Below are 23,463 nucleotides of genomic sequence, written 5' to 3'. Positions count from 1 at the left end.
GAAAAGACCCGTCCCGAACCGCAAATTGAAAGGATCTTTGTGAAGTGTTTTTGTCGCGGATCTAAGAGTTAACAGACAACGTCCCAGTCTATCCGTGTAGCATGTCCACATGTTAAAAACTAGGTACACTGAGGTATAGGCTGGCCTGCTATATGTTTTTATGTCCGACGAGAAGAATAAGACCGGTACCTTTCTTCAAAGCGCATAGAAGGATTCAGTGTGTTTTAGTTTTGTCAAATTAATTAGGTATTTATTTAATTTATACACATTTAGTATAGGCCTATTTATATTATTTTTTTTTTTTTCATTCTGATTTTCTCTGTTCTCAGAAGCGCTGCTGATGCGTGATAATTTGAGTAACGTTATATGTGAATGCAGTTTTTGTTGTTGCTCTGTATGCTGCTGTTTGCACATTAAAATAAAACATTTGCTTGTATTTTTTATGTATATCATCACAGATACTTGTGCATTCTATTTTTATTTTAAACGAATTTATTATTCTAATTTTATCAGTTAACGGTTAATGTTCGGATAACGAGCAGCGGTTGTCGGTCAGGAGAATTAACCGAAATGAGCATCCCTAATCAAAACATAATTTGACCCAAACTGGGCATCTGTTGATAGTGGATTTCACTGTGTACCCTTTCAATCAAGTATTGTAACAATTGATTGAATTCTTTACTATATAAGCTGCCTTAAAGGGATTTTTCAGCCAGAAATTATGTCATTAGTTACTCTTCATCATGTCTTTCCAAACCTGTAAGACCTTTATCTTTGGAACACAAATTAAGATATTTTTGATGAAATCCGAGAGCTTTCTGACCCTGCATAGACAGCAAAGCAACTACCAGATTTAAGGTTGAACCACTGATGGACTGTTTTAATGATGTCCTTATTACCTTTCTGGGCCTTGAATGTGATAGTTGCATTGCTGATAGTTGCATATCTTGGTTTCCTAAGATGATTCTGAAGAAAGTCTTACGAGTTTGAAATGACATTAGGGTGAGTAATTAATGACAGAATTTTCATTTTTGGGTGAGCTATTTCTTTAAAAAAACTTTCTTATAATTGCAACTTTGTATCTCACAGTTGTTTTTGGAAGTCCACATTCTATTAAAGGAGATTAACAAATTAACAGAGAATTGAGGTTTCTTGAAGTGCAAATACATATGAAATAACTGTAGTTCATAACTCTCTGGTTACAATATTCAGGGCAATCCTGGACCCCCAGGTCTTCCAGGTCCTGTTGGTCCTTCTGGTCCCCGAGGGTATGAGGTAAGACACTGATTGCAAGTTCTTTGTTAGTTTGTGAATCTGTACGCTTGTGTGAATTAGACTCCACCACGCATGTTTTAGATGAATCTGGCTCATACAGTTTTACAGTTTTGCAAATACTCACTTGTAAATTCCACCATTTTTCAGGGTCGTCCAGGCCCTCCTGGTCCACCAGGGCCAAAGGTAAGTTTCAGTTAAACTATGTCAGGTTTTACGTATCTCGCTTTTCGTCAAAGTGCTAATCTGTGTCTTTATTTTGAAGGGAAACATGGGATTGAACTTCCAAGGTCCCAAAGGAGAGAAGGTATGTGCATTGTTCTGTGACAATAATAGCATATTTATTAGGTTTATGTACAGTTATGTTTTTAATGTACACATTTTTGTATATTAAGGGTGACCGTGGATTACAAGGACCTCCTGGGCCACCAGGACAGGTTGGCGAAGTATCAGGCTTACCTGATACAGTCATTCAACAAGGAGAAAAGGTAACATCATACTTGCCTCAAACCTTTTAGAATCAGATTTACTCAACAGGGCAGAATAGCGCGAGACCGTAATCCCATAGAAACATGGATTTGAGTATAAAGTTCTGCAGAAAACAATGCACAAATTAAAGAACACAGGCTGAGCCATTTCCATAATGATAACACAATTTACCAAGAACAATGATAATCATATGCAGGTAATCTACTTACAACACGAGCGCAAAATGGCTTAAGATATCCTGTTCTGGCCATTAAATAATGGTGCAACTGGCAGTAAAACACCTTGCATGATGCATGATCCTATGAATGTTGTGTCTGTAAAGGAGACTCCTACAAATGTACATGCAATAAGATTAGCCACAAAAATAACTCTGTCGATGACATCATCTCTAATTTTCAATGCATCTTTTTAGTAAATAATTTTTTTAATGTCAATGTTTATTTACTCCTAGCTCAAATCCAGTTTTTGACCATATTCGACTCAATTATTTTTGTCATACACAATGACAAATAGTAAAATGTTCCTGAGTTACATTGCATGATAGTAGGTATATCTTGTTTTTTTTATGTTTTGCTATGTCTGTTTTTTAATAGGGTGATCCTGGCCCACCTGGAGATCCTGGTTTTCCAGGTCCCCCTGGACCTCCCGTATGTATCTTTTTTTGTTTCCTTTCTTTCCATTTCACATTCATTACATTACATTCAAACACACTGGGATCTCTGTACAAATAAATATAATGAGAATTACAGTGGTGGTCAAAATTATTAGAACACTAGTATTTTCAGCAGCTTAAAATGGTTATTTCAAGTCAGTTATTTCTGTTTTTTTCTGTAGTGTGTCAGTAGGAAATATCAGTTTACATTTCCAAATATTCATTTTGCCATTAATTGTAATAATCCAGTGAGATTTTTGTTTGCAAAAGGAGTCTGACAACAGCCAGTGCACCACACAGAGATCTGATCTCGCCATCATCATCGAGTCTGTCTGGAATGACATGAAGAAACAGAACAAACTGAGACAGACAAAATCCAGAAGAACTTTGGCAATGTCTTCAAAATGCTTCAAAAAACCTACCTGCAAAGCTACAGTAGTGTTAAAAGTTTTAGGCACTTGTGTAAAAATGCTGTAAAATAATGTCATAAATAGATTTTTTTATCAGTTAACTTCTATTAACTAAATTAAATCAATATTTGGTGTGACTTTTGCAGCTTTTGCCCTAGGTGCACTTGCGCATAGTTTTTCAGGTAGCTTTGCAGGTAGGTTTCTTGCATCTTAATGTTTCGAGCATCTTGGAGACGTTGCCACAGTTCTTCTGAATTTAGTCTGTTTCTTCATGTCGTGTCATGACTGGATGATGATGAGATCAGATCTCTGTGTGGAGCACTGGCTGTTGTCAGACTCCTTGTGCAAAAAAAAAAATTCACTGGATTATTACAATTAATAGCAAAATGAATGTTTAGAAATGTAAACTTATATTTCCTACTGAAATATCACACTACAGCAAAAGGTAGAAATAACTGACTTAAAACCATTTTAGCTGGTGAAAACTCTAGTGTTCTAATAATTTTGGCTACCACTGTATTCTTTTCTTTCTTGTTTTTGTTCAGTTTGTAATTAACAGTCTTGTCTTTGTCCGACAGGGTCCACAAGGGGGCCAGAAAGGTGAGAAAGGAGAAACTGGGGAGGCTGGAAAGAGGGTGAGTTCAAGCCTAATAAAACTCCAACTACTCAATTATGTTTACAGAATACAAAAAAAAGCATTTCATGACATTTATGCTGCGATATATTCATTTTCATAAGGGAAAACCTGGCAAAGATGGTGAACAAGGCCTCCCTGGATATTCGGTAAGCTGTCTACAATAGATGTTTGGTAAGGTTTATCACACAGGTGATATTCTGTAATACTGTTGTGCCTCTTTTTTAGGGTGATAAAGGAGATTCAGGTCCTCCTGGTCTACCAGGGCGAGATGGTCCAAGAGTAAGTACTGAACGTTTCTTTCCTCTACAGTAAGAGTGCAGCATTACATCCATAGTATAATGAAGATCACAGGCACAGAGGTGCAACTTTAATATAACTAAGCTGAGCATTCATAAAAAAACAGCTCACTCACAGGTCATTTTGTTACTTCTTGTAATTATTCTGCTAATTGAACATGGACATTATTACAATGTAGCAGTGATTCTCACACTTACATTTCTGTCCAGAAGGTATTGAGGAGGCAATGCCTCCTTTGTGAAAATGCCCTGGTTTGAAATCGCATATATGTTCTTTTATTATTGCCTTTAGGGTGAGAAAGGTGACCGAGGACTTCCTGGACCTCCGGCATACCCGGTATGTTGAATATTTTTCTGTTCTATTCTGTAATCTTTAGACAGGCCTGATATTTATTATTGTTTATCATATTTTATCATGAATTAGTTTACTTATAAAATCTTTTCATCCCATAGAATGGGCCGTTCCCAGGTGGAATAGGACCAAAAGGAGACAGTGGTGAGCCAGGATTTCCTGGCCCTAAAGGAGATAGAGGACTGACAGGTATTTAAACACTACTCAAGGTCAAGTGTAAAGGTCCTTGCACACTGAGTCTGAAATTTTCGTATACGTTTTTCATTTGCGAAAAATAAAGAAAACTGAAACTGATCCGTTTTTTTATGAGGGACGAAAGTTTCAGAGGCACAGTGTGAGGTATTTATTTTTTAACGTGCAAAAAATTCAGATGAGAATTTCGGACTCAGCGTTTATTATCAAATGAATAAGTCTGGCCATTTGTGTCATTGTCACGATACAGAATTTCAGTGATGCAATTATGAGGCCATGCATTGTGGTCTGATCAGACATTGAAAAAAGTGACCAAAATATAATTTATCTCCAGTTTATGCACAAGAATATGTTGTACAGTGTTATGTGTATCAATAGTCAATGCATATTTGTCTTTTGGTAGGTATTCAGGGACCCCCTGGGCCACCAGGTCCTGCAGGTAAGCAGCAAAGTGTTTTTCTTTTCTTTTTTATTAAATGTAGTAATATTATTGTTTTTTTAAAGGTGACCTATTATGCCCTTTTTACAAGATGTAAGACAAGTCTCTGATGGCCCCCTTTTCAGAAGAGGGTTGAACTTTAAAAGCAGGCAAAAACAGCACAGGACAATCTCACGCACTGAAAATGCCAGAAATTCTAAGTCCCACTTGTAATTATGACCTCTACAAATTCAAGCAGTCGACTTTAAATTGCTTTCATTTTTTTTTACTATCACATTACTATGTAGAATCATTCTGTCAGCACATGAAGGCAACATCAGTAAAAAAAGGACAGAGACAATGGTAGTTGTAGCAACATTAGCCTTACAGAGTGAATAAGAAGCTCTTTCAGAAAGGCAATTTGGAAAACAAAATATGATGTGTGATACTTTGTCTGGAGGTGATGTTCCCGCACTGGTTTGGTGTTGATCCCTCTTTTAGAATCAACTATGCAAAAATCTAGAGTTGAACTGACCCTTGTTTGTAAGGCAGTCTAACGTAAAATGATTGGCACAAGCATATAGGACTTTTGGCACTGACATTGTATATCTTCAGCAGCTACAGCAAAAAAACAGTAATGGCGGACTGCTGCTTCTCACTCAGGGCTTGTTTATGCTAATAGGGCAGAGATCGTCACAAATGGGCAGGATTTCTGCCTACAGTTATGTCAACATAGAAACAGAGAAACTGTTTATGATTTATTAGGATTATTAAAAAATTTGTGGGTGGATTTTTACCATTATAGACTGGTTGTTTTCACACACTGCAGCCACACAACTGTTTTCAAACACCTTATTAAAAGTATTTTTTGTATAGTAGGTCCCCTTTAATTTATTTCACACAACTTTTCATTGCGATTCTTTTAGCTTTTTATTCACAGATAATTCATGTGTAATTCTTGTTAATTTATCAATGTAATTAAATAAATCTGTCAATATAGGAATTGGAGGTCCAGGTCCTTCTGGTCCACCAGGTTTACCTGGAGAGAGAGGAGAAAAGGGTGATGAGGGACCACCTGGAGTCTCCCTCCCTGGACCACCTGGGAGAACAGGCCAACAAGGTCTCCAAGGAGTCCCAGGACCTCCTGGACCCCCAGGAATATTCAATGGTGACACACAATGTAATCGTGGTCCTCCTGGTCCTCCAGGTCTGCAGGGGGAGCGAGGATTTCAAGGAGAAACAGGACAGAAAGGTTTGCCTTTTATTTCATAAAAGTAAAAATCTGTATGTTCACACATACCTTCGGAAAGTTTGGGGAACTTTGTGTCTAATTCTTTTAAATACCAACTGTCGTAGGTCAAAAAGGAGAGACATGCGTCAATTGTTTCACTAATGGAAACCCTGTCCCAGGACCCAGAGGGTTACCTGGTCCTCCTGGAAATCCAGGTAAGATTAAAATGAACTTAAAATAAGTATCTTCATGTGCATGATCTTTATAAAAGATTATGCCATGCAGATTTTTTTTTAAATGTTTCTTTACCTCAGGGGTCGCTAGACTCGGTCCTGCAGAGTTTAACTCCAACTTGCCTCAACACACCTGCCTGGAAGTTTCTAGCATGCCTAGTAAGATCTTGATTACCTGGTTGAGGTGTGTTTAATTAGCGTTGGAGCTAAACTCTGCAGGACACCGGCCCTCCAGGACCAAGTTTGGAGACCCCTGGTTTACCTAATAAAGTCATACAAATCTTATAAATAAAATGTAAAGCTATCTCCAGTTTTGCTCATTACTATTACAGTAAAAAAACAATAGCATGGTGGTGCACAGAATTCTTTCAAATACCTTGGTATTCACTATGAAAGTGTACACAAGTATAGCACTTTATGCCCATGTTCTTCAAGACTAAAGAACAAATCTTTAATTTCACAACAAATGCCTATTTTATATAATGTACAGATGTTTTTTCAAGCTGCATGTCACAATTATTTTTGCATCAGGTACACCTGGTTTTCCTGGAACTAAAGGAGACAGAGGATTCCCGGGAGGACCAGGGCTCATGGGCCCACCTGTGAGTGCTTCCTAGTTTTCTCACACATGCTGAATAACTCACTTTTTGTTTAAAGTGTCAGATGCTTCAGAGTGAATAAAGAATATAATTATTTAACACTTCTACACTTTAGGGAATACCAGGACCTCAGGGTCCCTCTGGATTCCCTGGAGAGAAGGGCGACCCAGGCGATGCCATCTCTGTTCTGGGTGTGAAAGGAGAAAAGGGAGACACAGGCTTTCCTGGCTCTCCAGGTCTGCCGGGACTCGAAGGAAGACCTGGTCGTGATGGACCTCCTGGTCCCCCAGGCCTGAGAGGACCACCTGTGAGTGTTTTTGTTCACTTTTTATTAGAAATACAACTTCTGGGTCTTTCGTAAGTTAAGTACACTGATACATAATAATACTAGGGCTGCCTTCAACTAAAGATTTTTCAGGTCGTTCATTTTAAGTCGACTATTAGTCGCACGTTTATTAGTAAACCATAATAATGAGCCTTTAATTGCCTACATAGCCTAATAAGCTCTCAAGCGCACCCAAAATAGCTTGCTACAGCACACCAGCAGATATAACAATTATGAATGTGTCAGGAAAAAACAGCAAGGAGACTGCATTAATTTTTTTAAGAATTGATTGATATACTAATGTTTTCTTTGTTGTCGGCGATGAAGAGATGATGAAGTCGGCGACACTGATTTGTCTTCTCTGCAGTAGTGATCACCTGTGTTTCATATGGATTACATAATCTGAGAATATTTGTTTTCTATTTTTTTGGTACATTTAAAAGTAGACATTTCACTCTCTATAGATATATTTTTCATGTCTGTAAGGCAAGTATGCACAGAGTTTAGAAGTTTCTCGCTTAAATTCACAGAGACCGAGGCGGCAGAAAGCACATCCTGTTTGCTTGAAATATTTTACAAAAGCGCAACGTTTTGTTGTTATAATACCAGGCAGGCCATGTAGTAATTGATGATGATAATATCTTAGTCAACCTTAGGAGAACATTTTCAACCTCTAACTCTTAGAATTGTTATTTTTTTTATCGCTGTGCATGTAAGACATCAAAGTAAACACACTTTTTGTGTATATAATGAGAAACAGCATTTTGCATGACTTTAACAACAGGTTAACAAAAAAACTTGCATCGAAATATGCCATTTTTTTCTGAATCAGAATCAGAATGAGCTTTATTGCCAGGTATGTTTACACATACTAGGAATTTGTTGTAGTGACAGAAGCTCCACAGTACAACAAAGTGACAGTGATAAGACAAGACAGATTATAAAAAGAACAATATACAAGTATACAAGACAGACAATGTGCAAAATAGCAAAGACACAATATACATTTTTTCTTACAGGGTTCAGCATTGCAGAAAGGTGCACAAGGTCTATCAGGTGAACCTGGCTTGCCAGGACTTCCAGGAGACAGGGGTCTGCCTGGTCCCCCAGGATTTGGTCCTCAGGGACCTCCTGGTGAGAAAGGTATCCAGGGTGTTTCAGGAAGATCGGGGGTCCCTGGAGCACCAGGTAAGAAGCAATAATTTTGCTGTTATGTTCAAATTATTTTAAGGCTGTCAGTCAATTAAAAATGTGAATCATATCAATTACATACAGTATATGCTATTTTTGCGCTAATCAAGGTAATTATAATGGTCACCTACTATGTGATAACTAGAAGTGCAGCTGACTACTTTACCATGTAGCTTGGCATGTTTCAGTGTAGCAGTGATCTACTATGGACATCATCTCAATATTTGTCTGAACGTGTAGGTCAGAAAGGTGAACCAGGATTGGCAGTGTCAGAAAAAGGTGAACGTGGACCCCCAGGACGTGATGGAGATCCAGGTTTGCCAGGAGGTCCAGGTAAAGAAAAAATCAACTAACTAGAGTTAGCTTACATTTAGTGGTCTTAAATGCATATGGAGCAGATTGGGAATTGAGAGTTCAACAGAGACTGGTTTCATATCTGTACAGGTAATACAGGCCCACCAGGACAGCCTGGGTTCCCAGGCTTACCTGGAGCCAAAGGAGATCCTGGTCTTCCTGGTATTGGTTTGCCAGGACCCCCTGGTCCTAAAGGTACAATGTTTTTTATTTTCCATTTAAAATAGTTTAAAGCACAAAATGGGAAAATTAAAAAAAAAAGTCAAATACCTGCCAGTTAATTTCTAGAAACATGTATTGTGGAACATATAATTTTTTTTAACTTGGGTAGTAAGAAAGTAAGAAGCGTTTTGTCTAACAGTGTTGTCCATATTCTTCAGGTTTTCCTGGTATTGCTGGTTCCCCTGGTGGACCTGGTATTCCTGGACGACCAGGCTTGGATGGACTGTCTGGTCAGCCTGGATTACCTGGACCCAAAGTATGAAACATTTAGTCTAAACAATACGATATGATATTAGGTATCCATGGTATGATATCAGGTTACCATCAGTTTCTGAATCATTTAATTGCACATTGCCAAAACACTATACATTTCCATTCAAAATGTTAGGGTCAGTAAGATTAAAAAAAAATAAATTAATACTGAATTACATCTGAATTTTGTTCATTAATTTGATCAAAGGTCACCATAAAGACATGAATCTGCTATGTGCATCTGTTTTTCTTTTTATGCTTGACTGTCATGTCTGCATTAAATCATGGGCAATATAGTGTTAACTGGGTATATACGATCAATTAAAGTGCATTATAGGTATAAATGCGTGGACTGTATAAGGAATTATTTGCTTTAAGCTTAAAGAGCTCAAATGAGTGTCTTTGTCCCCAAAGGGAGAGCCTGGTTTTGGTCTGCCTGGCCCTCTAGGTCCTACAGGATTACCAGGTGGTAAGGGTGCCGCCGGTTCTAAAGGTGATCCTGGTTTCCCTGGAAATCCTGGTGCACCAGGTCGTCCAGGTCTTGATGGTGCCCCTGGATCTAAAGGTACAGACAGAGATTAAATAGTAACAAATTAGTTGACACGTCTAACATGATGATTTTTAAATTATTTTTCATGATTATTTTTTACAAGTAAAAACAAATGATCTTTGCAATTTTCTTTTTGCACTTAGGTGATCCTGGTTTTCCTGGTGGTCCTGGTCCTCGTGGTCCCCCAGGGCCTCCAGCCTTTGGCCTTCAGGGTCCCCCTGGTCCTTCTGGAGCTCCTGGCTCTATGGGGTCTCCTGGTACGCCTGCAGTTTTTTAGTAAAAATGTGTCCAAACATAAACAGAGAATGTGGGCATTTCAAGCATTTAATGAACTGTGAGAATAGAAGGAATCTTAAATTAGAGATATTCTTGTTAAAATAACTTTGCTTACGGGCACAGGGAGCTGCTTTGTCTAAGAATACACAATTTTAAGGAATATAAACCTTTATAAACGTTATAAACATTTATAACTAGCAAGTAACTTTTTCAGAACTATTTAATGTGTTTATTTCATAAGCGTTATTAAACACTGATGGTAGTGTCCCTATGATGGTTCTTAGTAAAAACAAACCTGTAGTGCTTCACTTAATCACACCATTGTCATCTTCTCTGCTTTAGGAATCCCTGGTGCGAATGGAGAGAAAGGAGACCGTGGCCTGCCAGGTTCGAGTTTTCCAGGGTTGCAAGGTGACAGAGGAAACCCTGGACTTCCTGGACCTCCTGGTCCAGCTGGTCCACCTGGGGTTTCAGGACTACCTGGTCAAGATGGCCTGCCAGGACTGCCTGGTAATATGATGAGAGCAATATTCGCTGATGTTATTACTTTTTACTGTATTTACTTAATAGATACAATGTATGTCTTGTTTTTTTATGGTCTTTCTTTATTAATTCTATATCATTATTACAGGGCCTAAGGGAGACATTGGTGGGATGGGTGCTCCAGGCCCTGCAGGTGGTCCTGGCAACCCTGGCAGACAAGGCTTTCCAGGACCAAAAGGTCTGATATTGTTTTTTGCTTCAGTTAAAATTTCTGAAACAATTTCATGAAGTCCCTCATAGAGTGTAATTGTGCTCTGTGCCCCTGTAGGAGATGACGGTGTCCCAGGACGACCAGGAAGCCCAGGTTTCCCAGGAACAAAGGGAGACAAAGGTGACCAAGGCATTCCAGGCCCACCTGGCATAGGCACAGTTACAAACCAACTTAAAGGACAAAAAGGAGAACCCGGAACTCCAGGTGAGTCAAACATGTTGGCTGCTACCTACAGATCTGGCCATTAAAACTGCGTCTATTTTCACGCGGCAGCCTGCAATTCGGCACGCGTGGCCACGCGTCCTACTGCAGCGGCTTTTTTAGATTTTTTTACAACGTTGTTGCACTTCATATAATATCCACCAGGTGGCGCAAGGAACAACATTCTGTAGCCAAACACCATGGCCAGCTCTAGGGGGCGTTGGTCACAAATACCAGTACAATAGTTCAATGATTCCTCTTTCCTGAAATTATGGTTCAAACCAATAGCAAAAAGATATTCATAAGCAGGTGCAGTTGTATTGTTATTTTCTTTTCTTTCTTTGTTTTCCTGACGAACATTTATTAGACTGCTTCGGAAATAGAAATGTTAATTTCGGTTATTTTATTTTTCCCAACCGACAACTGACGTCATTAAATTATTTATCGACCGACAAGATTATGTTAAATTACAATTAAATTTAATTGATACGTGGCTGTGACACATTAAAAACAGCTAAATTCGTTTTCAGGGATTAATTATACACAAGCAAGAAGCAGCATAAACATCAGAACGTCACGCGCATCACGCGCAGAGCTTATGCACAGAGAAAAACCCAATAAACCTATATATAATAATAAATAAAATAGACCCATATGCGAAATATATGTTTTTTTCTGAATGAATAATAATTTAACAAAACGAAATAAAATAAAATTAATAAGTAGCAAGCCTATATGCAGAATTGTAGGCAATTTCTGTGATGCGCCCTTAAACCAGCATCTTGTTTCCATTTTTTTTTACAAATAGCCTACACATCTGTTTTTTGTATTGTGATTGTACACAAATAACAGAAATATGTAAAATAGCATAGTTTTGAGCAATGCCGTACTCTTGAAGGAGTATTGTAAGCTGTATCCACTTTATTATGGGGGAAAAAATCAAGTGATCCTGACGGGGCCGCGGGCAGTTAAATAACTCGACAACTTTCACCTTCAGAATAAAATACATTATATATTTCAGCGTTTTAAAGACACATCAAATTAAGATATGCATGTTTAAGAGGTAGTTCGTCTTTTTCTTTTTCTAAGATACACAATTTTAGATACACTGACAATTAATTTGAGTAGAGAGAAATAGAAATGGAGAGGATAAATATAAACTACAGTTTTTATAGAGTTAAAAATTAATTAATTTATTTATTTATTATTATTATTATTATTATTATTATTTATTATTTTGATTTGTTTTTGCGATTTTGGTGCTTAGAAATTTATTCTAAGCGGGCAGCGGGCGAATAATATAGTTAATATAGCGGGAGCGGGTGGATGCGGAATAAAACCTCGTGGAAGCGGGACTGGAAAAGCACTTTGTTATATCCTATAGACTATTTAGATACTTCAACATCAAGCAAAAATTTATTCATAAGCAGGAGCAGTTTTATTATTATTTTCTTTTCTTTTCTTTTTTTCCTGATGAACTTTTATTAGACTGCATTGGAAATAGAAATGTTAATTTCTGTTTTTTTTTTCCAAACGACAACCGACGGCGTTTAGTTATTATTAACCGACAAGATTGTGTTAAATTACATTTAAATTTAAATTGAAACGTAGCTGTGACACATTAAAAACAGCTAAATTCGTTTTGAGGGGTTAATTGTACACAAGCAAAAAGCAGCAGAAACATCAGAACGTCACGCACATCACATGCAGAGCTTGTGCACAGAGAAAAACCCAAAAAAGCTGAATGTAAAAGAAATAAAAATGCCCATATGCGAAATATAATTTTCTTAATGAATAATAAATTGACAAAACAATAGAGAAAAAAATTAACAAGTACAAAATTACAAAATAAATTTTTAATTTCAACATTTTGAAGCAACATCAAATGAAGATATGCATGTTTGAGAGGTCTTTTTCATACACAATTTTAGATACACTTGATTTGATTGATTTGGGTAGAGATGAGCAATAAAAAAACTATACTGTACTTTTAGGAGTGTTAATAATTTATTTTATGTATTATTATTATTATTATTATTATTATTATTATTATTTTCTTTAGATTTGTACTTACATTTTTGATGCTGTACATTATGATGGCGCGCTGCCCATGCAGTTTATTTTTTTTATTTATTATTTATTTTTCCTTAAAAAATAATTGAAGGGAAAGGAAAGAAACCCATGTAGATTTGGCCTAATGTCCATGTAAATACTATAGCCTAGTATTATATCCTAATATAAAAAATAATTTAGACAAATAAACAGAAGGCTCACTTTTCAAAACACTAAAGCTTTTATTATATGACTGACAACAAATACAATTGTTAAGTATCAAAAGTGCTCCAGTGAGTTATGCAATTTTTTCCCCTTTTTTCTTTTTTTTTTAAGTGGAAAAGTAATTCTTCTATTTCGGAGAAGTTCGTTAAGTCTGTCTCTTATCAGCTTCCAGTCACGAACTGCGGGTTGAATCTCCGACCAACGATCAGTACAAGTTTTTTTTTTTATTATTCCTCTTTAAACAGCTCCGATTTACATCATTTTAGCCTGGAACTAGGCTTAAGTCTGGTCTGGGAAACCAAAGGGAAGTGTTTTCAGTTTTCTGAAAAGTAGCCGTTAATGAGGCCATCAGCGTTAAGCGGCATGTAGTATAAAGAGCGAAATGTTTATGAATGGCAGAGTGGGGGTGGGGTGGGGTGTTGAATGCTGTCTGTTGCCTTGTAATCAACATTGGAGACTCTTTTGGGGGTGCGGGGGGCGGATTCCGACTGTCTAGCATTCAGTTGCATTTCGAATTCAGCATTCAAATGCATGCAAGGGAGAAAGGGAAAGCTTTTCCTCACACGCTCCACTCTTTTCACAAAACATTAGTGTCCACAGCCCTGACACCAGTGATGTGCGGGCCAGTGGATAAACAACCCGAACCCGACCGACGTTTTCAACTAACCCGCCCGCAACTTGGACCGCCGAATAAAAAAATTAAATATTGTACCCGACCCGCCTCCTGACCCGCATGTTTAATATTAGAGCGATTATGCTGTGCATGCGTTCATTGTCAAACATCATTCTGCATTAATTAGGTAATTTTGTCAAAAGAAATGTTCTTGATTATGCCTACAAGAAAAATACAGATTGTTCATGTTGTGATTTAGTTTGTCTTTCCTTTATACAGATTTAGTTTCATTTTCGAAGTAGGCTCTAAATTATGTCAGTGACTCTCCGATGTTAAATATGATCAAGAGTTATTTTATTTCGATCTAATAAAAGTTAAGAAAAAGATTAGCCTATAGTCCTAAATATTAGAGACTATAAGCTAATTCCTTTTTTCTTAACTTTTATTCTTCTAAAAATTATCAAGAATATTAAATCAACTTAATAGGCTAGGTTAACGACTTTTCTTATACAAACATAAGAATGCACTTCAAAATGAAGTTTTCATATATAAATTCAGGAATCACGAATATGACAAAATAATATTTTATATATATATATATATATATATATATATATATATATATATATATATATATTAATTGTATAGCTATAATAGTTGTATCAAATGAATAAGTAAATTATAGTGCCTTGAATTTATTAAGTAATGCTTAATTTCATTAGTTTCGCTCTCTGGAAATGTAAAGAAAAAATACCGTTTTTATTCGGAATTCGTTTTTAATCCCTGGTTTTAAACAAGCATATACATGAGATAATTTATATATTATTGCTTGAATAAACGTTTAAAAATATTCCTTTATACAGATTTAAATAGTTTCATTTTCGAAGTAGGCTACTCTAAATTATGTCAGTGATTCTCCGATGATAAATATGATCAATAATTATTTTATTTCGATCTACAGTGTAATAAAAGTCAACTTAATAGGCTAGGTTAACGACTTTTCTTATACAAACATAACGAATTGTTAGGACTGCCCTGTTTTGGTTTAGGTGTTTTTGTTTCTTTTAGGATTGAGATTGGGGCGTGACTTCAGCGCACCTGATGGTCGTCATCGCTCCTATTTAAACACCTTGCCAGAGTTCGTCAGGGCCGCTGTTCCTCGGGCAGTTGGCCAGAGCTGCGCTCCAATTTGTAGCATTATGTTTTGTTTTGCATCCATTCACTATCACTGACAACACTTACTGCATCCATTCATTCGCTTTTCACACTGATTAGACCTACTGATACTGATGTTTTGATTATGTTTACTTTAATTTTGGGATAATAAATGTTACGTTTAACTTTATTTCGCCTGTGTCGTCTCCCTTTATGTTACATCATTGAGCCGGGTGTAACATATGGGGGCTCGTCTAATTTAAATTGATTTGATTTCGTTAAACTGATTGTTTATTAAACTTTATTCGTTTAATTACTTGGGTGGGAGAGACCATGAGGCGAAAATATTTGTTGGAGCGTCGGTTTTGGTATTTCTAGTCAGCTCAGAAAAGGTAAGTTCTTGCGGTTTAAAGCTGTGTATTTGTGTATATTCCCCAGTTAGGTTGTAGCAGCGCTTTGCGTTGTTTTTTTGTTTTAGTTTATTATTTTTGTGCGGCTTCTGGGTCAAGTGCACTGCCGTGGTGTAGCTCCGAACTGTCTGTTCGGTTCCACGCCAGCGGTATTTGGGTGCTTCAAAGGGCTTGACTCTTGGGAGCGCATGAAGATTAGGAATAGTTAGTTAGAAGGTTTGATTAGGATTAGGTGGGGAGGTCGTGAAATTGTACACAGTTTGTGACCGTAAGAATTACCTGAGTGAATTGTAATTGGAAGTAGGTTATAGGTCGAATTATGTTATAGTAATTGATTATTTTTGAAGGTTTGATAATGACATCAATTGAGGAATTTTGTAAAGCTCCCTCGGATGAGCTATTGAATTTGTGTTCGAAAAAACAGCTATGGGAAATTGTCGATCAATATGAATTAAGGGGCGTTGATAAGCGATTGCGAAAGGATGAGGTCAGAGAAATAATTAGAGCTAAATTGTGTGAACTTCAGATTTTACCAATCACGCCAAAACGAGTAACAGCTGGGGTTAATCCCGCAGCTGAGAAGTCTATGTCATTTGTTGGGTTGTCGTTTGAGCAGCAAAAAGAGCTGATTGGGATGCAACAGTTGCACGAAAAAGAGATGCGTGATCGTGAAATAGAAATAGAGAAGCTTAAATTAGATGACTTGATGAAACAACGTGAGATGGAGTTTGAAAAATTGAAACATGAGCAAAAATTAGCTGTAGAACGACAAAATCAAGAGTTTCAGCTAAAATTTGAGAGTTTGAAACTTCAAAGTGAGAGCAGGTCACCTGCTGATCGCGCAGATTGTTCGTTTAATCTCATTAATAATTTGAAATTGTTGCCTGCGTTCAATGAGCGAGATCCGGATGTCTTTTTCTCATTATTTGAAAGCATAGCTGATGAACGGGAATGGCCTGAGACCGACCGTACAGTTATGCTTCAATCTGTATTAGTGGGAAAAGCTCAAGAGGCGTATACTGCTCTTTCCGTAGAGGAAAGGAAAAAATATGATAGTGTAAAATCTGCGGTGTTAAAAGCCTTTGAGCTGGTTCCAGAAGCTTATCGCCAACGTTTTCGTACTTGGAGAAAAAGTGAGAGACAAACACACGTGGAAGTCACAAGAGAGTTAAGTAATCATTTTGATCGCTGGTGTACAACATCTAACGTACAATCATTTAGTGAGTTACGCGAAATGATGATTATTGAGCAACTAAAAAACATCGTTCCTGATCAAATTGCTGTGTATATTAATGAAAATAAACCTCGTACTGCCGTGGACGCTGCATCATTAGCAGATGATTTCGTTCTGACTCATAAAAACCGATTTGGTTATGGGAATCGGGGTAATGGAAACATTCATTTTAAGCAATCACAACAAATTGATCGTCGTTCACCTTCTCACAGAGTAATATCTGATTCTACATGTCGTTATTGTCTAGAGGCTGGGCACTGGAAGAATGAGTGTCCTGTACTTAAAAGTAAACAGGTACGTGGTAAGAATAAAAATTCTGCGCCTGTACTTCTGACTACTTGCTTGCCGCATGCGCCGTCTGCACGCTGTATGGAAGACCTGTCCATGATAAGAGAAAATTGTTCCGCAATTAAATGCAACACAGGTTATGCACCATTTATTTCTAAAGGGTGTGTTTCTCTTTTAGAGGGACATGAGAGTGTACCGGTAAGAGTTTTGAGAGATACTGGATCGTCAGAGTCCTTTATTTTGGATTCCATACTTCCATTTTCATCCAGTTCATATGTTGGTAAGAATGTTTTGATCCGAGGAATTGCACTCCAAACGTTGTCTGTTCCTTTGCACAAGTTTGTTTTACAGTCCCAGTTAGTGAACGGAGAAGTTATTATGGGAGTGCGCCCTTCTTTGCCGGTGGAGGGAGTGGAGATCATTTTGGGAAATAACTTGGCCGGGGAGTGTGTGTGGCCGGTAATGGCCCCTTTACCGATTGTCACCCCATCTTTTTTCGATCAGGAATGTCGTGAGTTGCCCGAAGATGTGTCTTGTGTTGTGACGCGGTCTAAGACAAAAATGTTGAATGATGAGACCATTAACTTGTATGATACTTGTGTACCGGCTAAGTTGGTTGTTCCTGGATTGTCTCTCTTGTCCAAAATTTCTCGTGCAGAATTCGTTGACGCGCAGAGGGATGATCCTGGGTTGAAAAGTTTGGTCGCTGCTATTCTCCCACCGGAGGAGGTAGAGAGTGCCGCGACTGGATACTTCATCAATGATGGGGTGCTTCTGCGTAAGTGGCTTGCCCCAAATGAGGATGGCGGTGGTGAGTCACTGGTTCAAGTTGTTGTACCTGAAAAATTCAGAGATGTTGTACTTAAATTGGCTCATGGCGATATAGCGGGTCACTTGGGTGTAAAAAAGACTTATGTACGAGTCTTGCAACACTTTTATTGGCCGCTTTTGAAAAAAGATATCTCGCGGTTTATTAGAACATGTCATACGTGCCAAGTGACCGGAAAACCTAATCAACCATTGAAACCGGCCCCATTGTGTCCAATTCCTCCAGTAGAGCAGCCCTTTGAATATCTGTTAATAGACTGTGTTGGTCCGTTACCTCCCTCTAAATCGGGAAGTAAATTTCTCTTGACTGTAATGTGTCAAAGTACTCGCTATCCAGCGGCTTACGCGCTGCGTAACATCACTACGCGATCCGTAGTAAAAGCCCTGTCTCAATTCATCTCAATCTTTGGCATCCCTAAGGTCATTCAAAGTGACCAGGGAACGAATTTTACGTCAAAAATGTTCGCAGAGATTTTAAAGCAGTTAGGAGTTCAACATAACCGTTCCAGCGCACAGCATCCTCAGAGTCAAGGTGCGTTGGAGAGATTTCACCAAACACTTAAGTCTCTTTTGCGTGCATATTGTGTCGAATTGAATCGAGACTGGGAGGAAGGGCTTCCGTGGCTTTTGTTAGCCGCAAGGGAGGTCACGCAGTCTAGTTTGGGTTTTAGTCCTAACGACTTAGTTTTTGGACACAAGGTGCGTGGTCCGCTTGCCGTTGTCAGCGATCAGTTAAAAGGTAAACAGCCACCAAAAAGTCTGCTTGACTATGTGAATGGTTTTAAAAGACGTTTGTTTTTAGCTGGTCAAGCAGCACGGAAAAATTTGGAGAAGTCACAAATTAAGATGAAAAAGCTTTTTGATCGTCGGTCTGAAAGGCGTGTATTCAATCCTGGGGATCAGGTCTTGGCATTGCTGTCCTTAGTGAACTCTCCGTTCTGCGCAAAATTTGTGGGACCATTTACTGTTGTGCGTGCACTGTCTGATCTTAATTATGAAATTGCAACTCCAGATAGAAAGAAAACAACCCAAATCTGTCATGTAAACTTGCTGAAACCTTTTTTCTCCCGTGATTGTCAAGCAGTTGGTGTTAAATCATCTGCGGTGGTCAGTCCTGTGACTGATGCGCTGGGACAGTCTTCTGTGGGAGACCGGGAAGGGGGTAAGTTTTTAGACGATGCTGTAGTGCAACCTCGATTAAAAAATTCTGAGACTCTGGAAAATTTGGAGAGTTTGTTTTCTCACTTGTCTGTTTTGCAGCGAGCGGAATTGTCACAGTTGATACATGAGTTTTCGTCACTGTTTGGGGACGTTCCATCACAAACTCATTTAATAGAGCACGACGTGGATGTGGGTGATGCTTCACCTATACGCCAGCGTTTTTATCGCGTCCCTTTTGAAAAACGTGTTAAGTTAGAGTCGGAGATTCAGTATATGCTGAAGAATAACATTGCCAAATCGTCCTGTTCGAGCTGGGCCTCGCCATGTTTATTGGTTCGAAAACCGGATGGAACAGACAGGTTTTGTACGGATTATCGCAAAATTAACAAAATTACTAAACCTGACGCGTTTCCCCTCCCGAGAATGGAGGATTGCGTTGATCAAGTGGGCTCGGCAAGATATGTCAGTAAATTTGATTTACTTAAAGGGTACTGGCAGGTGCCTTTGACACCTCGGGCACAGGAAATCACTTCTTTTATAACTTCTTCAGGGCTATATTCTTATTCTGTCATGAGCTTCGGTTTACGTAACGCTCCTGCTACATTTCAGAGACTAATGAATCGTGTAGTCTCTGGTTTGGAAGGTTGCGCGGTCTATTTGGACGATGTTATAGTTTACAGCGATAGTTGGGATCAACACGTGACACGGGTACGAGATTTATTTAAACGTTTAGCAGAGGCTAATTTGACCGTGAATTTAGCTAAATGTGATTTTGCACGGGCAACGGTTTCTTATTTGGGCAAGGAAGTGGGTCAGGGTATGGTGCGCCCTTTGCGTGCCAAAGTGAGCGCGATCGAGAATTTTCCTACGCCTTGTACTAAAAAAGAGCTCATGCGGTTTATTGGTCTGGCCAGTTACTATCGTGGGTTTTGCCCCAATTTTTCATCAGTCATTTGTCCCCTCACTAATCTTTTAAAGAACTCTGCTAAATTTGAGTGGACTCTACATTGTCAAAAAGCTTTTGAGAATGTTAAATTGTTGTTGACAGCTGCTCCTGTGTTAGCAGCGCCCTTAAGTGGCCTTCCTTTCGAGATTCAAGTTGACGCAAGTCATGTGGGAGCCGGAGCGGTTTTACTCCAGACTCATTCTGATGGTCTTAGTCATCCAATTAGTTATTTTTCACGTAAATTTAATTCATATCAGTTGAACTATTCTGTTATTGAGAAGGAAACTCTAGCACTTATCTGGGCACTTCAACATTTTGATGTATATGTGGGGGGAGGGTCCCCAGTTGTCATTTTTTCGGATCACAATCCCTTGACATTTCTTCACTCATTGCAGAGTCCGAGTCAACGATTAATGCGGTGGATACTTTTCCTCCAGCCTTACAACTTGACGATTAAACATATTAAGGGAATTGAGAATGTTTTTGCGGACACTTTGTCACGTGCCCCTCTGGCGGAGTGACGTGATGGTTTTTTGTCTCCAATTGATGTGACTTGACCTACTTCCAATCCATACGTATGTATGTTACAATTAAATTTTTTTATGTGGGATTTTTTTTTTTTTTTTAAGGGGGGTGTGTTAGGACTGCCCTGTTTTGGTTTAGGTGTTTTTGTTTCTTTTAGGATTGAGATTGGGGCGTGACTTCAGCGCACCTGATGGTCGTCATCGCTCCTATTTAAACACCTTGCCAGAGTTCGTCAGGGCCGCTGTTCCTCGGGCAGTTGGCCAGAGCTGCGCTCCAATTTGTAGCATTATGTTTTGTTTTGCATCCATTCACTATCACTGACAACACTTACTGCATCCATTCATTCGCTTTTCACACTGATTAGACCTACTGATACTGATGTTTTGATTATGTTTACTTTAATTTTGGGATAATAAATGTTACGTTTAACTTTATTTCGCCTGTGTCGTCTCCCTTTATGTTACATCATTGAGCCGGGTGTAACACGAATGCACTTCAAAACGAAGTTTTCATATATAAAATCAGGAATCATGAATATGACAAAATAATATTATTTTATATATATATATATATATATATATATATATATATATTGTTTCGTCTAATTAATAGACTAGACTATATAAATACTGTTTTACTGAGGAATGAATCATTCACGTAGTTTCATTTGTAAATGAAAACATGCTCATTTATCGTCACACACGGGCATAAATACAATCAAAAAGTCAAAACTTTACTGGCATAATTGTCAGGCGTTAAAAATAAATAGCCCTAACCAGTTATTAAAATAATAATAGCCTAATAATAATAATAATAATAATAATAATAATAAATAATAAGTGATTTAGAGCTATCTATTTTTTGTTTTGTTTATTGTGAATCGCTTAACCTAAATAACTTTCTGTATATATGATATTTGCTATATATTTTGCAAATATTGTAAACGACAGTTATGCCAATAAAGTTTTGACTTTATGATTGTATTTATGCCCGTGTGTGACCATTAACGATTTACAAATGGAACGTGAATGATTCACTCGTCAATGAAACACTATAAAGGTTATTTATTGATTGACCTTTATTGATATATATATATGTGTGTGTGTGTGTGTGTGTGTGTGTGTGTGTGTGTGTGTGTGTGTGTGTGTAAAAATCCCAGCCATATAGCATAATCAAAGCTTTAATGGCATGTCAGCATTTATCATTTAGATCAGAATGTTAAGAGATCGAAATTAAGGGAAAAAGAACGAATATGAACGAATAATACAATTATTACAAAAGAGGATCAATTAATGGATAGGGCTGTGGGTGCATAAAATGTTTCTTGTAAGGGTATTTAATTAGAAGTACGTTATGTAATATTTATTCATGATAAACTTTTGAATGCTGTCTACATCGCGCACAGACAGCATTCGCATATACAGCATTGCCTATTGTTAATATAATAATTTAATATTGCATTAATTTCTATAACAATTAATATAATAATTTCTTAACTCAAAATAAAATATTAATAAACCTATCTCTGATTATCCTGGGTTATGGTCACGCAGGTTTGTTTATGCATTAAACATAAGGATGTCCTTACCTCGACAAAATGATCTCGTGGCCACGACAAGTTAATATGATGTTCCCACAAATTAATATCTCGTGGCAACGACATAATATGACCACGACAAACATAAGTGAACCGAAGGTGTCCATTCCAGGTCACCGTACAAACGATTAGCTTGCAGCGATGTTTGCTGCCGCTTGAGTTCAGTGCGTTACATGACTGCCCCCTACTGATCATGTCTTTCCTGTGTAAATGCATTTCTAAGGGTCCTTCAGAATACACCGGCGTCACGCGAGACCACTTTACTTCCCTCGCGCATTTTAAATGGCCAGATCTGTAGCTCACACCATCATGACTTTTAATAAGATTTTAATAAAATCTTTTATATTTATTAGGGGTGGCACAGTACATGAAAAACAACCGAACCGTTCGGTTCGCTTGTCTCGGTTCGGTGCGTGTGTGCGTCGCACGGTTCAACGCATGCGCAATGTAGCTTCGTGAGTGTCCTTTTTGCGCAAAATAAGAGGTGTGTGTAGACATAGAGACAGTAAAAGTGGAGTGCTGCAGGTTACGTCACGTGTAGAAATGGCAAGTGGGAGAGATAAGGAAGGCTGCCCGGAGTTGGAGGATGCGCCAGCTATGATACGCTGTTCATCCAACTTGGCTGTGCTTTCAATTTTATTAAAGGAAAGGATGAAGCTGATTGGTTGGTTCATGTCACATGGCCTGCGGTGAGCTTGCGGAATTTTGAAAAGTTGAGATGTTTTTATCTCGATGCGGTGCGGACGCGCCTGGAAAAAACGAGCGTGTCGCACCGCGTCGCTTCCATTACGAGCGCGCATACCGCGCGTCTACATTTGAAATAACAAACTTGAGTGCGCAAAAGAGGCTTCATGTGAACAGCCCCTTAGCCAGGTCAGTTGTGTGGGAACATTTTGGATTTCATGTTACCTATGATGAAGACGGGAATAAAAGAATAGATCGAACTGAGACTGTGTGCAAGCATTGTGGAAAATGCATATAATATGCTAACGGCAACACTTCTAATTTGTCAGTTCATCTGAGAAGACATCACACCAGTGTATTGGTAGACATGCAAGTTAATTCTTCAGTTCAATCTTTATGTGCTAAAAAGGCACAAATTCCTGTGGAGATACACATTGTCCTGTTTTTGCCAAATAAATGAAAAGCATGTCATCAATGTCTTCTCTATTGCTGTATCAAATCTCCCCTAACTTTCCTCAGAGATGGTCTCAATAATGTGCTTAAAGTCAAGTCCAATTCAGTTTGTGCATGATTACATGATAAAACTTTTTTTTAAATAATGTATCCTAAATTGTGGATAATCAAGCTACATTTCATATGCCAAAACAAACTTCTGGAGTGTTAAAGATTAAAATAGAAAAAATAAAAACAAGAACCGTACAGAACCGAAAACCGTGACCTAAAACCGTGATACGAACCGAACCGTGGGTTTTGTGAACCGTGCCACCCCTAATATTTATATCATTTGTTATAGTTATTATCGCACAAAGAGTGCAGTTTTTTCTCCAAATATTGGCAAT

General features: G+C 38.1%; 1 protein-coding gene across 1 annotated transcript in view; it reads left to right on the top strand.

Annotated features, from left to right (window-relative positions):
- The window catches only part of col4a5 (collagen, type IV, alpha 5 (Alport syndrome)), a 67,950-nt gene that overhangs the window by 27,101 nt on the left and 17,386 nt on the right, over nucleotides 1-23,463 (top strand). Inside the window, exons 10-33 of the mRNA XM_073835983.1 lie at nucleotides 1,213-1,275; nucleotides 1,423-1,458; nucleotides 1,538-1,579; nucleotides 1,668-1,760; nucleotides 2,355-2,408; nucleotides 3,402-3,458; nucleotides 3,562-3,606; nucleotides 3,686-3,739; nucleotides 4,049-4,093; nucleotides 4,210-4,297; nucleotides 4,704-4,739; nucleotides 5,719-5,970; nucleotides 6,075-6,164; nucleotides 6,714-6,784; nucleotides 6,897-7,088; nucleotides 8,126-8,294; nucleotides 8,538-8,630; nucleotides 8,742-8,846; nucleotides 9,032-9,129; nucleotides 9,540-9,690; nucleotides 9,819-9,932; nucleotides 10,294-10,461; nucleotides 10,583-10,672; nucleotides 10,763-10,909. Coding sequence (XP_073692084.1) covers nucleotides 1,213-1,275; nucleotides 1,423-1,458; nucleotides 1,538-1,579; nucleotides 1,668-1,760; nucleotides 2,355-2,408; nucleotides 3,402-3,458; nucleotides 3,562-3,606; nucleotides 3,686-3,739; nucleotides 4,049-4,093; nucleotides 4,210-4,297; nucleotides 4,704-4,739; nucleotides 5,719-5,970; nucleotides 6,075-6,164; nucleotides 6,714-6,784; nucleotides 6,897-7,088; nucleotides 8,126-8,294; nucleotides 8,538-8,630; nucleotides 8,742-8,846; nucleotides 9,032-9,129; nucleotides 9,540-9,690; nucleotides 9,819-9,932; nucleotides 10,294-10,461; nucleotides 10,583-10,672; nucleotides 10,763-10,909 — 2,353 coding nt within the window. The remainder of the gene's footprint in view (nucleotides 1-1,212; nucleotides 1,276-1,422; nucleotides 1,459-1,537; nucleotides 1,580-1,667; nucleotides 1,761-2,354; nucleotides 2,409-3,401; nucleotides 3,459-3,561; nucleotides 3,607-3,685; nucleotides 3,740-4,048; nucleotides 4,094-4,209; nucleotides 4,298-4,703; nucleotides 4,740-5,718; nucleotides 5,971-6,074; nucleotides 6,165-6,713; nucleotides 6,785-6,896; nucleotides 7,089-8,125; nucleotides 8,295-8,537; nucleotides 8,631-8,741; nucleotides 8,847-9,031; nucleotides 9,130-9,539; nucleotides 9,691-9,818; nucleotides 9,933-10,293; nucleotides 10,462-10,582; nucleotides 10,673-10,762; nucleotides 10,910-23,463) is intronic.

This window comes from Garra rufa, chromosome 3 (genome assembly GCF_049309525.1).
Source record: "Garra rufa chromosome 3, GarRuf1.0, whole genome shotgun sequence".
In the NCBI taxonomy this organism is placed as follows: Eukaryota; Metazoa; Chordata; class Actinopteri; order Cypriniformes; family Cyprinidae; genus Garra; species Garra rufa.
This window is presented reverse-complemented; position numbering and strand designations above follow the sequence as displayed.